This window comes from Dendropsophus ebraccatus, chromosome 3 (assembly GCF_027789765.1).
Source record: "Dendropsophus ebraccatus isolate aDenEbr1 chromosome 3, aDenEbr1.pat, whole genome shotgun sequence".
Classification (NCBI taxonomy): Eukaryota; Metazoa; Chordata; class Amphibia; order Anura; family Hylidae; genus Dendropsophus; species Dendropsophus ebraccatus.
The window spans coordinates 52078329-52097229 of NC_091456.1; the positions used below are offsets into that span (position 1 = coordinate 52078329).

General features: G+C 40.4%; 2 protein-coding genes across 2 annotated transcripts in view; both read right to left on the reverse strand.

Annotated features, from left to right (window-relative positions):
• The window catches only part of CTSL (cathepsin L), a 325166-nt gene that overhangs the window by 40360 nt on the left and 265905 nt on the right, over nucleotides 1-18901 (reverse strand). The gene's annotated exons all lie outside the window — the stretch shown is intronic.
• DAPK1 (death associated protein kinase 1) overlaps nucleotides 674-18901 on the reverse strand; it is a 104443-nt gene continuing 86215 nt past the window's right edge. Inside the window, exons 20-26 of the mRNA XM_069961761.1 lie at nucleotides 16196-16418; nucleotides 13856-14044; nucleotides 12788-12985; nucleotides 6828-6966; nucleotides 5424-5544; nucleotides 3608-3796; nucleotides 674-3143 (exon numbers count right to left, since the gene is read on the reverse strand). Coding sequence (XP_069817862.1) covers nucleotides 1911-3143; nucleotides 3608-3796; nucleotides 5424-5544; nucleotides 6828-6966; nucleotides 12788-12985; nucleotides 13856-14044; nucleotides 16196-16418 — 2292 coding nt within the window. The 3' untranslated portion in view covers nucleotides 674-1910. The remainder of the gene's footprint in view (nucleotides 3144-3607; nucleotides 3797-5423; nucleotides 5545-6827; nucleotides 6967-12787; nucleotides 12986-13855; nucleotides 14045-16195; nucleotides 16419-18901) is intronic.

Genomic DNA, 18901 nt, shown 5'->3' on the forward strand with positions numbered 1-18901 from the left:
AACAACAGAGCGAAAATCCCATTGAGCACAATGCGACATTGCTTTGTTTATATTTTACGGAAGGAATTTCAAGCCGAAATAAGAGCGGATTCCTCTTCAATTCCTCACCTGTTCCTCAGTGTGCATATATTCCAACAGGACATGTATCAGCTGATAAGTACAGAAAGACGCAAGATTTTTAAAAAAAAATTAGAAGTCATTTACTAATCTTTATAACTTTCTGACACCAGTTGATTTGAAAACTATTTTCTCCCCTGTCCAAGTACCCCTTTAACACCAAGATTTGAACTTGGTAAAACTAATTCACAAATTTTTGAAGTATCATTTGGACACATGGAACCTAAGAGGTAATAGTAATCACTGAAATTGGTACCTAAAATCAAGGGAGACTTCAGGTAACAATTTCGGCATTTACTATTACCTCTTAGGTTCCATATGGCCAAATGATGCTCCAAGAATTAGGAAAAAATTAAACATATAAAATTTTAGAGACAAGCCCACTATTGATTTTAAGTCCGGTACATAGGGAAAAAAATGGTGCAATGTTTTTTTTTTTTTTTATTAAGGCCATACACCTTTAATAACTAAGGGCTGTAAGTCCTCTTGTAGATGTCATTTAAAAAAAAAAAAAAAAAAAGTGAACTACTGTATAAATCTGAAAAGAAAACTCTGCAACAGGCAACATGTTTATTAATAGATATATACATATATAAAAACAAGTTTTAAAATTGTTCTACAAACAAAAAAAGATTAAAAATGGGAATGTCATTCCTGTATATTCACATAAAAGATTTCCTCCATCGCATGCATCTTCAGAGAGAAAGCACACTAATGAAATAGGTACTCATTCAGTATTGGCAGCAAGCAAAACTCCTACAAACAGCTCTGCTTGTTGTTTCAAGTACAGGAAAATCACAAACACGCCCTTGTATATAACAACAATAAAAAGATGCCTGTTGTGTCTAAACTAGAAATATTGCAATGGGTGTTTGTTGCAGGATTCCTTTCGATACAAGTCTTACACTGCAGACGGAGGTTTGTAAGAACCTATACCTGAGATGTTGTAACTTCATCTTGCCCATCTACTCTCAAGGCCTCGCAACAAACTATAAAATAAAGCCTTTTCTGTGTTAAAAATAAAATCTTTCAATCAGTAAAGGAACCAACTGGACAAGCCTATAATACTTTGTCGTGAAAATTTCAGATATTCTTTTGACTCATCAACCATGTACCTGAGCCATACAGTCACATTGAAGACTGCACTGGAAAAATACAAGTACAGTACATATTTCAAGTGAGTTTTGTATATTGAGAGTGCTTAAAAAGTAAAACGGACAGTCTTGTCATGATTATCATGCAAAAAAGTGATGAAGAGGTAGAGAGCATGATGAGATTCTAACTCCAGGGCTGTAGCTATACTCCTGTACTCCTCCCTCCTCCAGCAAGGCACTCACACTATTGTGTTCACTCCGAAAAGAGAACCCCTAAGCCTACCTTCAAATCCACTGAAGATTTTTTTTTTTAAATTGATATATCAAGCAAACCCGAGTGGAAAGTGTGAGTTTCAATTCTAGATATGAGCAACTACGCCTGTCAATTCCTAATATGTACAAAATAACTTCATCTCTTACAGGACAGGGACGGCTCATATCCATTTAGTTGGCAGTCATTAGCAGCACATTCATATAGAAGTTTTGAAAATTCCAAAGTATGAACCTTTAAAAACCTATGACAAAAGGCAACAATTCTTATTAAAAGTAGAAAGGTCACAAAGAACAAAGTTTATAGAGCATGTAACATTCAGAGATGAAATGCCTATAAATTAATAAAACTCATACCCTAGTAATACAGTAAGGTAGGGACTAAACTCTTTACACTGGTTTCAGAGTCTATAATGAATAATAATTCGGTTATCGAGATACTACTGAACTAATGGAATTATAAGATGTGCCGCTGTTGCAGCTTGCGGCATAAGCCTCCTGTCCATGGACATCTAAATTCACCCGAAACACCGACGAGGATTTCAGTAAAAAGTCTGCTGCATCTCGCCGGCCAAGTTCTCTTAGTTTTGACATTAGAATTGCTACAGTGCTCTCGGGAGCATTTCCCCATTCCTGAAGAAGAGCACAGACTGGGCTCTGGAGGAAATCTTTTTGAGTGGCACTGCCAGCATTGTATTTGGCAACTAATTCTGGAAGGCCCAAGTTCATAGCTAGAAGACACCAGTCTTTGCCCATAGGATCTGGAGCATCTAGAAGCCTGCTGAGCTTCCTCCTTACAAGTATATTGAGATCTGAGATGTGATGATCCATTCCTAAGCTTCCTTGGGAGTAAATTTCCAGACTTCCAAAGCATAGGATGCTGCTAAAGCTTTCCTTATACCCGGCCATGGTGTTCGCCAGCGAAGTCTCCTTTTGGGCCTGAGCACGGAAAAAGTCTCTTGGTTGGTAAACCATCACTGGTTCATGATGTTCCCTTAGCTGTTGTGGGCTTAAGTAATGTTTCACAGTTAAAAGCCCAGGTAATGTAGTAGCGAATAAGTTATCAATGATACTGCAGATCGATTCTTGAAGTAAACAACACTTTATCTTCTCAGTTTCCAGTCCTCTAACATGCACTTCAATTCCCTGACCATTGTTGACCAGCAACACCAGAACTTCAGCACCTCTATTTGCCAGCTTGCACCCATTTACCCATAAACGTATATCGGCATCTCCTTCGGCACTCTGTTGGTGTATCCACCGGCACAGGTTAACTTGAACTTTGTGAAATATTCCACATGGGAAAGGGGTAAGATGTTCCACAGGAACAATTCTAACACCTCCATAAATCAAGATGTCCTCCTCCTCATCGGTCCATGACCTATGGAGGCTATCAGTTTTAATAAGAGCTGGGATATCCACCATTGTACCACTGCTTAGATCTCGAGCACATATGTCCATGGCATCTAAAATTTGAACAAGTTCATCCACATCACTGTCCGAGACTAAACGTTGGATATCTTCCATGGTGTATCTCCCTCTATAATGGTGAAGAGCTTTTGGGTTCTCCACGGAGAGCAGCTTCCCCAGGACATTGGAACATAACCATCTAGGGTCTAGGAGCACCACATCTTGGACTGTTTCACTCTGCATGATGTTGATCTTTAAAAAGTAAAAGGGATAACATTAAGCTTATCATGTTTAGATGTTCTTCAGTAGCAGTAACAAAAATACAGGAGGGATCACTAATAAACTGGTAAAAGAACTACTGTAACACTTTCCTAATCTTTTCTGTAATATATATTTTACCAGATTTCTAACATTACTTACAACATTTCATTGTATATATTATTTAGGTAGATGACACAATGAAACATCTTGCAGGTATAAACATCAAGGGGGAGATTTATCAAACATGGTGTAAAGTGAAACTGGCTCAGTTGCCCCTCGCAACCAATCAGATTCCACCTTTCATTTTCCAAAGAGTTTGTGAGAAATAAAAGAAGGAATCTGATTGGTTGCTAGGGGCAACTGAGCCAGTTTCACTTTACACCATGTTTGATAAATCTCCCCCTTTAAAGTATCCAGTCTGTAGAATCTCTAATAAAAGGAGCCGATTTACTTGCCTCTCCCATGCTGTGAAGTTGTTGTGCTAGATTCCGGACGTCATCCTCTGTGGCCAATGGATTAAGTTGTTCTTGCACATCATAGACAAACTGCTGAAACGAAAGCAACTGGTTGGGGCCATTTTGCTTTCTCCATGATGGCAAAATTGAGATAACTTTCTCGCACAATGGAGTCATTGTTGGGCAGTTCTAGAGGGGGTAAAAAAAAAATTTAATCAATAAGTGAAGCGCACATTATTTACAGTCAGACACTCTGGACAGCTGTAAAGTTAAGTGTTAACAGCTTAAAAGCATACTTATATGTTTCAAGAAAATTTTTTAATGATCTGTGGGTGTCTGACCAGCAGCTCAGCTGTATAAGGAGCGTCAGCCAACCCCATTCAATCGAATGGATCTGTGCTGTAGATCCTTTGTTCACTGAAGTGTCAGGAAAAAAAATCATAAAAAGTGATGGTACATAAGGCATCGCTTAACAAGATGGAAAAAAGCCATTTAAAATTATTTTTAACAGTAAATGTATAGATTGACTAGAAAACTGCAATTTGTTACTACTACAGAAAGCCATCAATAAAGAGTTGTCATACGACTTCAATAACTGTCGGCTGACATTTATCTCTCTCGTCCTCCAATACACTGGGAAGTCTTATCTCTCCGAAAACAAATGGATCAGGTAGTGGTTTTCCATCACACCCGACCTCCATCTGTTGTTGTCTCAGGAGACCCATATACATCTTATACTGATACAACATTACGAAGTGTATGGGGGGCTTTAGGCTGGTCAGTGTTTTGTCAGTATTCTAACCAATAGCAAGAGTGGCTCCAGCACAATGCAAAAAGGGTGCACATCTTTCTGAGTTTTTCAGTGTTGGTTTCACTTATGCTTTTTGGATAGAAATATTGACCAAAATAATGACCAAACTAATATGTGAGTGAACACAGCCTTATGCATCACTGTAATACAGATGTGTTGTTCTGACTATTTGTATTCAAATTTATTTAGCTTAAAAAAAACCCCACTACAAATACCTCTTAGAACCCATAAAATGAAAGAAAGATCATATTTTATGGGGAAAAAAGAAAAACAAGTTTAGTGCACATATGAGAATTTCACCACTAGAGGGAGCAGACACCACTCTGAACATAGCAATAGGAAAAGAGCAATACTGTTAAAAAAGGATGGAAAGGCAAAACTACTATTCAAGCTTAGAATTGTACAACTGGGTGAGGGACATCATTTACATGTGTCTATAAGAGCAGAATTCATGACCACAAGAGGTAACAAAGGCCAAAAACATTGTAAGATTTAATTAATTTTACACCTGGCTGTCATTCTATATTGTGTATACACTGTCGGCTAATTTCACATTAACTACTTTGCAGCATATTATTACAATTAAAATATGGACGTATTTTACCTCGAAATTAAAGACGAATTTTGGTATTATTTTACTGTGTGTGAACATAGACTTATAATCTAAGTAGGGAGTAAATATAAAGAACTGATAACGGATAATATAGGAATATAGCTGAAACACAGTGTCACATATGCAATGGCAATTTACTGTGTTCTTTTATAAAGTGAGACATTTTTTAGAGCAACTCTATATCATAGCAGGTATGCAAGTTACACAGGCCGTCTTTCCATCACGTTAAACCTTACTCAGATCTTGATTTTTGACCTTCCCCACTCCCTCACCACCCTCCAAAACAAAAGAGAAAAAAAGCCTGTCATTGACTACAGGTTATCTTAATATTCTAGTATATCACAATGGCAAAACACCCAACACAAGAGAACTATGTGCAGCCAAGGACTTACAGAAATTAACTGGCTTCTCAGTTCCTGAAGATGATTGCGCAGAAGCTTCATATCCTTAGAACCAGATGCTCCGGCATCCAGCACAAAAAGCTTGTCAGAAATCTGGAGGTCATTACCAAACCTGTCAGTGTAGAGAAATAACCATTATTATCCACTATAGGCAAAAGGAAAGACTTGATAAGAAACCTGTCACATACAGAGGATCTTATGGAGAAAACTAAAGGAGCTTATGGCTGTATTCACACAATATAAAAATAAGGGCAAAAAACATCATGATCATTGAAGGAAAACTCCAGTGATTTTTCTTTTCTTTCAAGTGCACTGGCGTCACAAAGTAAGACAGATTTGAAATTTACTTCTATTTAAAAATGTCAAGTCTTCCAGTACTAATTAGCTGCTGTATGTCCTGCAGGAAACTATGTAGTCTTTTTAGTCTGACATCAGTGCTCTCTGCTGCCACCTCTGTCCATGTCTGGAACTTTCCAGATCAGGAGCAAATCGACATAGAAAACCATTCCTGCTCTGGACAGTTCCCAACATGGACAGAGGTGGCAGCAGAGAGCACTGTGTCAGACTGGAAAGAATACACCACTTCCTGCACTTAAACTAAAACTTTTTGTTCCTAATTGATTTATAATTTTTTCGTGATTTTGCACACATCACGACCTAACCTAGATGAGCTGTGCTTACTGTGTGGTTTCTATAGACAGACTAGTTGATAAGTCTTCCCAATAGCCTTTGGCTCTTTAAGGCTACGTTCACACAATGTAGTTTTGCATCTGTCCTCTTGGATGATCGTCATTTTGACGACAAAAGACAGCCATTGTTTGATAATTTTGCCGTAAATAATGACAGCTGTCTAAATGATGGTCGCAAAACGACAGTGTGTGAACATAGTCTACATTTGCAATTTCACACAAAGTACTAGAATGGCTTCCTTATTTTGTTGTGGCTGCTTTGATATATGGTACAAATTTTGGGTTAATGTAGGTTTATAAATATACCCCCATGAGGTTGAAAAAAATCCCAAGGGATATTCACTCTTTTTAATTTGTTTTCCACCATAAGGGTATGTTCAAATTGAGCAAATACGGCAAAAATCCGCAGAAGATTCCTGCCGTGCTCAGTGTCCCTCTGTGAGTGAATGAGAGGGGGTGCGCTCCTCCTCTGCAGCCGCTCTCCGCTTAAAGAAGTGACATATCAGCACAGCGCATGCTCTACCATTGAGAGGATATGACACACTGAGGCAGGCGTAGTTCCGCTGCGGAATTACGCTTATTTTACTCAGTGTGAACATACCCTAACTTGGGCATCCATAGGAGGCACCCAGCAATCATGTGATCATAGAGTCAAGAAAGACAGTTTATGCTACCACATAATACTGGTTAGTATTGCCCAAATTACCTATTCCTAATTTCTTTGAGCAGTGACATATCCTTGTCATATCCAAACTCTCCTCCAGCAGGACGTGGGAGATTCACAATGTCTGCGTGGGTTGCCACCAGGACTACTTTGAGAAGGTTCTTCAGCTTTCCTCCATAGGCTAAATTGACAAAGAGGAACAAGATCATTACACATGATTTTACAATAGTATTCTTACACCTCATGTCCACATTACACATTTGCTGTTTCTTATGATACAGAGAGAACTCCAATGTCGGGTGATGGACAAGAGTCCCAATGGGACCATACTTATCTAGGCCCCCACCACTTATGACTGTTGTAACATGTCTGAGAAGGGGGCATAGTTTGCAAACCTTTACTTTTATTATTATGTCCTTCTGTTACTTAGGTTGGGTTCACACTGCATTCTTGCAATCCGTTTTTTGCAAAAAACGGATGAAAAAAACGGATGCATTTGTGTCTATCCGTTTTGATCCGTTTTTCCATTGACTTCCATTGTAAAAAAAACCGGATCAAAACGGATCCGTTTTTTTTGACTGACTACTTTGTGTCAGTTAAAAAAAACAGATCCGTTTTGATCCGTTTTTTTTTACAATGGAGGTCAATGGAAAAACGGATGCACACTAATGCATCAGTCTTTTCCATCTGTTTTTCATCCGTTTTTTGCAAAAAACGGATTGCAAAAACGCAGTGTGAACCCAGCCTTATTTAGAAAAAAAGGAGGTGGAGGTGTAACCTGGTAGTATACCATATTACAGTATAATTACATAATAGATAAAATAGCAAAAAGATAAAAACATAGAAGATTGTGGGCAAAAAAAAGACCACTTGGTCCATCTAGTCTGCCCTTATATTATTTCCTTTCTTATTATCTAAGGGTAGATATAGGTTTATCCCAGGTAGGTTTACATTCACTTAGGCCTTATTCACATGTCCCGTAATTTACGGATCTGTATTTCAGTATTCGAGTGCACATTGATGTCTATTGGGCTATTCACACAATTAGTAGATTACAAGGATGCAAACCAATGCCGAAATAAAACGAAAAAAAAAACGGACATGTCCTAGTGTGGATCCAGATTTATTTACCGATCCTCTTATAGAAAATAATGGGATCTGCTATTCTTTACAGATTGTAACCGGTTTGCCATCTGCCTGTGGCAGACTGAATCAGAAGATTGAAGACCTGACTGCACGGAGGAAGGTAAGGGACCTCTGGCAGTCAAGCTATGCAATCGTGACCACCGCAGATACGCTGCAGGGAGTCCCGATCGGTAAGTGACCAGAGATGCTTCAGTCACTTACACTTAAGCGCCGCAGCATTTAAGGGGTTAATGGCGGGCAGCCGCGCAATCACGGCGGCCCGCCATTGAGGGTGAGGGCCTGGCTGCAGATAGCAGCCGGTCCTCACCCGCTATGGGGCGAGCTCAGCTCCTGAGCCTGCTCCATAGCCCGGGAACCTGGCAGGGCGTACATTTACGCCCCCCCTACGTTAAGGCCCAAGCAGCAGGGGGCGTAAATGTACGCCCATAATCGTTAAGGGGTTACAAAAACATGGCCGATTCCAGAGACAACACGACTCTTGTCTCCAGTTCAGGTGCGGTTTGCAATTAAGCGCCATTCACTTCAATAGAACTGAGCAGAAAAAACCCGCCCAAGCTGGAGACAAGAGTGGGGCTGTCTCTGGAAGAAAGTGGTCGTGTTTTTCTATCGCAGTCAGTAAAAAAAAAAAAGATTTACGGAAATACGGATGCAATACGGACGCCCAATCTGTAATTTTTAATGGATTGTGTGGGAGGACTCTACGGACTTGAAAACAATACTGAACATGTGAATAAGGCCTTACTTTAGAATCGCCTACCACAACTGTTGGAAGTTTGTTCCAAACATCTACTACTCTTTCAGTAATGTCATATTTTCTTACATTGCTTCTGATCTTTCCCCCAACTAACCTCTCACTGTGTCCCCTTGTTCTTGAGTTCAGTTCTTTTTTATTAAAAGCTAAGGGTTAAATAGATACTGCTGCGAAAGAGGGACAATGGTGCAAACAATGAAGCATTCATAGTGGTGCATGTACAAGCAGAAAGAATATTTGTTGTATATATTTAAGCTCATCTCATGCAGCGAGAGAGATTGCAGGAAGAAGCGCAATTCTCCCAGCTCTATCTAGAAATGGGTGGTGTTTAAACACTCAAATCCCAACTAATCAAAACTTTCAATATGGTTCTGCAACTTGTGGGACACTGTAAATCTCCCATATTTATATACTACTGGAAACATCATTACTGGTGGTGCACAGATATGTTCTAGTTGTTAAATACTTCCCTGGGCCAAAAGTAGAAAGCAGCTCCTTGGGCAGGGATTTACAGGATATATGCTGCTAAGCAGCTCAAAGAATTTGACTACACTTCTAAAACCTAAGCTGAGAAAGTGATCTTATGGTGTGGAAAATCAGGATTAGTGTTGGGAGCTGCAGTCCAGCACCCACTGACCGCATGAAGCAGCTTGCAGCAAGAACACTTGTACTGTACGTAGGAGTGGATTTGCTTGTTTAGCTTTCCCAGTGAACAAATCTAGGACTATGTGACATATATAGAGCACAGAACAGTCTCATTAAGAGGATTTTTTTGCGCCATGATATCTAGTTTTTATTAATTTCATATTGGTGTAGCAGACAATTTTTGATTGCTCTTTAGTAATTTTTTTGTGATATATAATTTAATAAAATCAGCAATTCTGGTGCGTTTTTTTTTGTTTTCGTTTACACTGTTCACCATGCGAGAACAAAAATGTTAGATTTGAATAGATTGGACTATTCCAATGTTTATTTATATTTTTATAATGGGCAAGGGGGTCTTTTAAACTTTTGTTGGGAGGGAGTTTATAAGGTTTTTTTAATACTTTTAAAACCTTTTTTATTACACTTTTTTTCTTTTTACACTTTTATTTACTGTAAAATATGCAGTCATAGGGTTGCATATACTGGTCTATGCTATGCCATAGCATAGCATAGATCAGTGTTATCTGCGATCTATCTATAGAGCCTGCCTGAGAGCAGACTCTACACATAGATTGTGGATCCGACAGGACGGAGGTAAAGAGCTTACCCCCGCCTGTCAGGACATGCGATCGGGACCTCACAGCACGGCTGCAGGGGTCCCGATCACTCAGTGACAGATGCTTGATCTGTCACTGAGAACCTTAAACGCTGCGATCGCTGTAGATCACTGTGTTTAAGGGGTTAATGATAGTCAGCTGCGGGATCGCAGCTGACTCTCATTACCTGCGGCCCCGGACCCTGATGTGAGCAGGATCGCTCTCACTGCAGCGATGCCGCTCAAGTCAGGAATCCCAGTCAGTGCAGGAACCTATATACCTCGGCTCTCGAACATAATTGGTTCTGGAAGGCTGTTACAGAACCGAGCAGTTCGAGAACTGAGCTGTAAGTTCCCATAGGGAACAATGTAAATGTGATTAATTGGTCCTTACACTCCGTCGGTCAGGTGCAGAGCACCCAGCCCACAGAGTGTAAAAACACTCCATATGCTCCACAACAGTGAGAGGCAGGAGCGGGCGGCTATTAAAACTTGCCGCCGCGCTCCTGCTCCTTTCAGCTGCGGGGAATCCCATCATAATGAGCGGAATCTCCGCTTCTTTACAAGGTGTCCTCCGCAGCTGAGAGGAGCAGGAGCACGGCGGCAATTTTAAATAGCCGCCCGCTCCTGCCTCAGAATGCGGGGACGCCGTGTAAAGAAGCCGGCTCCCTGCACTGTCCTGTTTCTCCCCACATCCCCTCCGCCGGCTCAGAGCGCTTCCTATGCTTACCCAGCCGGTACTCTTCTATAGCCTACGGCCTGCCCGTGCTGTTGCGCCCGAAGTCTCGCTCACCAGCTTCTTAGCTTCTTCCTCCAGCTGCTCCTCGCCACCTCTCTAGGGTGAAGGAGAGTCTGCAGAGGCAGCGGGGAGCAGCGGGAGGAAGAGCAAGGCTGCAGGCGCAACAGCACGGGCGCCGTTGTAGGCTATAGAACAGTACCAGCTGGGTAAGCATAGGAAACACGAGTACCGAGCAAAACATCAGGGGGAAATTTTGTTCGAATACCGAATTGTTTGAATACCGAGGTGTTCGGGAACCGAGGTTTTACTGTATACAGATTACTGACGCGAAGGGATGTCACTGTCATTATAACTTTCAAAATCTAAAATCAGCAGAGGATGTAATATAAAGCAAGTTTGCAATTTACATTCTTTTTCTTTTTTATATAGTTATCATGGAAAATACGGCACTTCCAGTGTTTAGTCTCCTTTTAAAAGAAACAAACAAACAAAAAACACATGAAGTCCTGGTCATCTGAGCGCTCACAGAGAAGGCATCAATCAATTTATTGATGGACACATTGAGCCGTGACACTCTGTACTTCTGGGACTTCATGTATTTAGTCTGTTTTTTTCAACAATCACAAGACTAAAATCTGCCTCCAGGAGACTGGACCCGGATTTCTGGTAAGTATAGCTTTTTTTTTTTTTTTTTTACAGCATGATAAAAAAAAACAAAAAAAAACAAAAAAAAAAAAACAGAAAATGAATGTTAATTGCAAACTTGCTTTATTTTACATCTTTTGTTGATTTACAGTTTTGATTTAAAGTTTTAACAGTGACACTTTAATAAAAAATATAACTCATGAATTAATCTTAACACTTTAGGGTGCATGCACACTACAGAATATGCACGTAACGGCCGCTGCGGATTCAGTCGCTGGCCCCTGCTCGCGGCAGCACGCATCTCCACCCATGCCATAAACACAATTTTATGGCCGAGTCGATTCCGCCATCCGCCGAAAGAATTGACATGTCATTTCTTTTGACGGGCGTTGGCATCAGTCTGTGCCTAGAATGGAGTCTATAGCACAGGTGGAGATGCGCTCACCCGCAAGCAGGGGCCAGCGACAGAATCCACAGCGGCCTTTACACACGTATTCCGTAGTGTGCATGCACCCTAAAAAGAATAAATGCGTGTTGCTATGAAGCTGTGCATTCACATTGTTAGGGCTCATGCACACGAAGCAATAGACGAGTAACTGAATAGGAAAGATTTCTGCTTGAAATTCCTCGTCTATTCTGCTCTGGCAGAATAGGAGCAGAATAGAAGTTGAATTTTAGCAGAATTCGAGCTGAATTCAAGCAGAATTTTAAGCAGAATTTAAGCCCCCATTGACTTATATAGGATTCCTCTAGCAGAATCCGCCCAAAGAAGTGACATGTCACTCTTTGGCCCGTTCACACCGAGCAAGAACGCTGAAAATCTGCGGTGGAGCTCTCCGCCACAGAATCCTGCCGTGCTTAGTGTCCCGCTGTGAGGGAATGAGAGGGCGCGCGTCCGCTTCCTCCCCTCTCTGCTCAAAGAAGTGACATGTTTGCTTAGTATGAATGGGGCCTTTGGGTAGAAAGCAGATCTGCGGCAGAAAATTCTGCTCGGAAATTCTGCAGTGTGAACAACAGAGCAGAAATCCGATTGAACACAACAGGACATTGCTCTGTTCATATTTTACAGGAGGAATTTCAAGCGAAAATTAAGAGCGGATTCCTCTTCAATTTCTTTTCTATTGCTCAGTGTGCAAGGGCCCTTAGGCTGTATTCACACTGTGTTTTTGCTGCATGTTTAATGTATACATTTAAAAGAAAAACGGAAGCAAAAATAAATGCTGTTTTTTGCCATACTGCCATGTGCCATTCATTCCTCTGCGAGTATGTAAAATGCCCTCCCCCTTAACTCTGTGGCTCTTACCTACCTGGCGTCCTACTGAGCCAATCAGTGCGCTGTCCTGTTGCAGCCGTGAAATCCAATGCAATGCCGGTACATGTTAACCCACCCATTTTAAGATATACGTTAAACAGACAGAAAAATGCAGTGTGAACCTAGGACTAAATAAACACGCATGAGAACATGGATTTTTCTTACTTACCTATTGGTTCCTCAACAGGCACAAGGGATTTTAGAAAATTGAGCCAGAATATGACTTGATTTAGTTGAATTTCATACGGTTCTTCAAGGCTGAAAACAACTATGTGCACAGATGTGGGATCATTAGTAGCAAAATAATCATAGCTGCAGTGATATGTGGGGTTCCCTGAAAACTCCCAGACACTGAAATCTCCAACACCTAAAAAACAAAAAAAAAACGCGTCATCAGAGGAATGTAATAAGTCCTAAAGAAACTGGGTGCAAACTATAAAGAGTACATGCAATTCCCTAAGACACTTTGAGAATCAGTATCTGAACAGAGAGCAAAGCAACCACAGACGGAAAAATTCCCCAAGGCCCGATCTTTTTAGAAGCAAATTAGCAAAATACAGCAATCAGGTCTGTTTTTTTCCATCTTTATTTTTAGGAGACCACTAAAAACAATTAGAGTCATTAAGGCTAAAGGTCCCCATACGCCTTCAATAACCGATGGCCGAACGATCATCCAGCTGTCCATTATATCTCCATCCACCACCCATTCTCCCCACATACAGGAACGTCGGCATTGCCGAGTGTTCTCTATGGGGAGGAAGAGGTTAGCCGCAGCATTAGTGCTCTTGCAGTGGCTTATCTCTTTCTGAACAAAAAGTTCATGGCTGACCCCGATCACCACTAAAATAGTCAGTGGTTGTTTGGGGGGGCCCATACATGCTAGGCTGTGAGTGGCGGGTTACGCCGACAGTAGTCTAAAGTGTATGGGGAACTCAACAGCCAGATACTGGACAATAAGGGGGGGGGGGGGCATGGCTGATCTACTAGGACAAATATAGGACATGACTTGATTTCTCAGTTTTAACCATAATATGAGGAGATGGAGGAGTATTTTTGTGCATTTTCTATGTTAAGTGGTCAAGGTTTCAATATAAAATACAATGTAGACACTGCAAAACAGACTACTATAATTTACTTTACTGTGGGGCTGTGATGAAATTGTAAAGAAATAATTATCTGAAAATACGGTGCACAATTCTAAGAAATCTTAATGTGAAGAATACCCAAAATAACATACCATTCAGGTTGGCATTCTGGATGTCAATAGCTTTTGTGGACTGGTCGTCAACAGAGCAGTGAGGGTGATGGGATGGAGACACAAACACCTCCAATACTCCTTTGGTGAGGCCCGGCTCGAACATCATACTCCGACTCCTTACGCTGACATTTTCGCAGCCGGGGTATAAATCACAGATGCTAACTGAAACTGAACAGCCAAGAAGAGCAAGATAAGAAATAATTTACAGCCATACATGGATACCAATACACATTTGCTGTAAGGCTCCCGTAAATAATAGAAAAGAAGTAGTAAAAGTGTATGGTACCTTTGAACACTATTTCAGAGTAATTTGCATGAGAAATTGTGTAACTTTTTTTCAACAATTTACCAAAAATACATTTTATATTCAAAAGTAGCTGCCCGTAGCAACCAATTAGATTGTGTTTTTTATTTTTAAAAAGGCCTCTAAAAATGTCACCTAGAATCTGACTGGTTGCTAGGGGCAACTGTTTCCCTTTTCCTCTGCACAAGTTGTAATAAATCACCCCCATAGTTCCTTTATTTATATAGCTCCAACATATTCTGCAGTGCTGTACAGAGATTGTAGTCACTCATCTTGGTCACTGTACCTATTGGGGCTCACAATTATTTAGAGCGTGTGATAAAACCCATGCATGCATTGGGGGACATACATGCAGCTGTTATCTCAGGACCCCAACACTAGAAAGCAATATGGCTAACCTCTGTGCCCCCCACAACATGGCTAACCTCTGTGCCCCCCACACTATAGCTATCAGCTCCTGGTCTCCTCCATGTCATGCTGTCCTTACTGCTGCAGTTTCTACTAGGCTCAGATATTAGCTCCTCCTACAGGGGTGTGGCTAGTGAAATGGGGATGCATAACCCCACCCACCTGATGACTCACTGTTCCCTCACTGGCAGGAACAGGAACCAGAAAGAGAACGTGACATCACAGGAAGTAAAGAAAACACAGGCAGAGTGGTCATGTGACATCGTGAAAACACAATAAGCACCCTAAAAAAATAGAAGTGTATGTAGATAATACAACACTCACAAAGGCCAATGCAATGCTAATAAGGAGGAAAGTGGTGCTGTTTTTGGAAGAATGTGGCATGTTTTTCCAAGCCTGCACAACCCCCTAAAATGTTTTTTTGGTTCTTTTTAAACAAATGCTGATAAACCTTATAAAAAAAAAAAAAAAAGTTCCAAGCAAGGGACTCCTCTCTATGACATCCATGTGTATTAGTATAGCACAAAAATGAAGTGTGGAAGGACATTGAAAACTATGCTATTATTAAACAGATGCTATAATACCCTATGGGTGATAGATGCCCCTGTATACCTTTGTTTAACATACACTATACAATAAACCAAGTTATAAAAATGAGATGTGAACAGAGCCTTACATACACAAACGTTTACACGCCTATCTGTAACAATAATATTCTTGTCAGATTAACTTATACACTGTCCACAGGCCAGACACAGAAGCGAACAATAAAAGAACGTTTGTCTACAGAAGCCGGGAACATAATAATCCCATAGACATTTGCTGCATCCATTCTTTGACACTTTGGAAAATGTTGATGGTCATTACGACGGCCGTTATGGTATGTATTGTATAAATGTTCTGCCGCAGAGTTTGTGGAGAGGGCACAGGCTTTCAGATTGTAGAAAAAAAAAATATCTCTATTTGCATACACCGATCTAATCAGCATTTAATGAGTCCGGCACACAAAAACCCCCTGTCTAAGCTTCTTACAATCATGGGAAAAGAGATTTCAATGAAACCCGCACGGTTCTACTTCCCCACCTTAATATATGCCTCAAGGATGCATTTAAAGCATAACAAATGGGTGAATGCCTCCGTCAGAAGAGGAACCCTGAATAACTAAAATTAATTATCTCTTGCTAGTAATTTTGGATTCCACTTCAGCATAAGGGGTCTTCCTCTCGAAGTGATCTCTATTCATTTCACCAGTGTCAGCATGTTCAGTGTAATGAATAGATGCTTTTACAGCTGCCTTGTTTTCAATAGTGAAAAAAAAAAAAAAAAAAATCACTGGATTAAAAGCATTTTCATTTGTAACCTGAGCACTTTACTTAGCTAGCCTTGAGTGTCAGAGTCATTATATCATACCTTGTTATTATTGCACAGCGGCCCTGAATACAAATCACTCCAATGAAACTTGTGCCACTGCTTAGTGAGTAGAAATTGGACACCTAAGGAATGTTCTAGTACCTCTTGGACTACTACTCATATTAATGCAGCATGTCTCCCATTGAAAGCAATTCCCGTTAAAGGAAATGAAACCGATTTATAACATTTTATCTTGCCTGAGGTTTTGGAAGACATCGGAGAGGGGGGGAAGCGCACTGAATTAGTGGATGCAAGCCGGGGTCTGCGTCTTCTGAAGAAACTGCGAATGAGCCCACATTTCAAGGACTCCACAAGTGTAGTCTTCCCAGATCCGACATGTCCAAATAACTTCAGCTTTAGCCTTGGCTGCGGGGTTTGGGTCGGTCTTAACTGCTGAATGAATAGAGTCCGATAGGTGTCCTGTGGATCAAGGAAGTAACGTTTTAAAAGTAGGTTCTCTCATTTAAATAGTGTATGGCAAATATATATGAGACATGGGCACTAGAGATGAGCGAACCGGGTTCGGGTTGGAGTCCATCCGAACCCAAACTTTCGGCATTTGATTAGCTGGGGCTGCTGAACTTGGATAAAGCTCTAAGGTTGTCTGGAAAACATGGATACAGCCAATAACTATATCCATGCGTTCCACATAGCCTTAGGGCTTTATCCAAGTTCAGCAGCCACCGCTAATCAAATGCCGAAAGTTCGGGTTCGGATCGACTCGAGCATGCTCGAGGTTCGCTCATCTCTAATGGTCATAATACATTACTCTGGTGATTCTTGGCAAAGTTTACAAAATAGTACGTATACATTTCAGTAATATTGTACAAGCCCACCTCTTTCAAATAACTAAACTAAAAACTAGCACTACATGGTGACCACTACAGTAACATCAGCGCCCCACAATGGTAGAGACCCCACTGCGGCCAGCCTAAGGACCCTATTTTTGGCCAAAAAAGGTTGGTATTGCCTGTTGAAGAGAGCCAGCAATGAGGAGCCAGATAGATAGATAGATATATCATCAACCGCCAGCTGTGCATCTTCCCATGTAATAAGGCATGTGTGGCTGACAACCGATTTTAGCATTATAAGGCTTTATGCCCTCCATCACTGAGCCACACCAACACATGACATCAATAATGGTGGCCACACAGAAACATAATCAATTATAAAATTAGATTGCATTATATATTATAGTGAAACTTGTGCTCAGAAGCAGAAGACCAATGTAAAAAAAACACCTGGATGTGTCACCAAGTGTTTTCCTCTATTTGCGGGTCATTTATACAGAGTACTATCCTGTCAACTAACAAAATTCAATTTACAGTAATATAAATATCTTTACAATGTCACTATCGTTAAAACAGCAGTAGTAGATGTTATATAAAGCAAGTTTGCAATTTACATAAATTTTTTTTAATTATTGTGGAAAACACGGCACTTCCTGTGTTTAGACTTTTTTTTTTTTTGTCAAAGAGTCAGAAAACAGGAAGTCCAGTGTTTCCCAGGCCATCTGAGCGCTCACAGAGAAGGCAGTCATGTGATTGATGGACACATTGAGCTGTGACTCTCTGTACTGGCTGGAATTCCTGGGTTTAGTCTCTTTTTTACAACCAGCACAAGTCAGAGAATCTGCCATCAGGAGACTGGATCTGGATTTCTGGTAACTTCAGCTTTTTTTTTTTACAGAATGATAATTACAAAAAAATAAAATGAATGTATATTGCAAACTTGCTTTATATCGCATCTACTGCCGATTTAGATTTAGAAAGTTATGACAGTGACTTATTTAACCCTTTATGCTCGTAATATGAAAGATTACTAAATACATAAAGACATCTAACAGTCCTTGTTAACAAGTTTTTTATTCATGTATACAAGCACTGGAGGAGCAGCACTCTCTACTCACTGGCTGAATATCTCTTACATGTGGGTCCACACTCGGATATATGAAGTGGTGCTTTGCAGCTTGAAGCTTAAGGTTCCATACATCCAACGACAAAGGAATAGAAGGTGCGGCACTCACTCACTTTATCTTTCTTTATTAGTCTATCTTTCTTTATTAGTCTAACACCATCATGACATGTGCAAACAAAAACTTGGCAACAGTCGTTTCATGCTCGTTGCCTCAGTTAGCCACATGGAAACGCAACTAGCGCAAAATGGTTGTTGCCACATGTTATGCTGATGTTGGACTTATAAAGCAATAGAAAGTACTTTAAGTGAGTGCCGCACCTTTTATTCCTTTGTTATTGGACATCTGTATTTATATGATTTATAAAACTCCCATGATTTAATTTTTTTTCTTTTAGATTTTTTTCCTTTGTTATTCCTCCAGGAAACGTATAAATAATCAGCTCTGGTTTTTTTTTACGTCAGACTAGACTGTACTTATATATGTACTTCCATCAAAATTGATTGAACTGCATCATGGTGAATTTAGATATATAATTGCCATATAACTAGTAACAAACACATTTTACAATGACTAAAGAAACTGTGCAGAAAATACCGACCAGGTAATAAATACTGTCACTCCATTGTGTAGTTTTTCTTTTACAATGTATCAGAGCTGGCATTTTAACGTTCACATTGACTGAACTTGATGTTATGGCTCAAGACGCCTGACTGAGCAATAAAAGCTCACTGGTCATAGTCATGAGACATGAAGAACACTGAAGAAAGCCGTATATATTTTACCTGCCCTTATTTACAGCTATCTTATTAGGAAAGCATTGCTAATAAATAGGAATATTTGCATCGCCAAAGTGTATACGGCAGATGGTCCTGATCACCCAGCCTAGCAGCGGTTTTCTGTATTGTACTGACTAAGCGGAGAAATTACCTCTTCTCAATAGGAAGGTCAGGAAGTTAAATGGTCCCATTCCAAGCACAGTATGCCC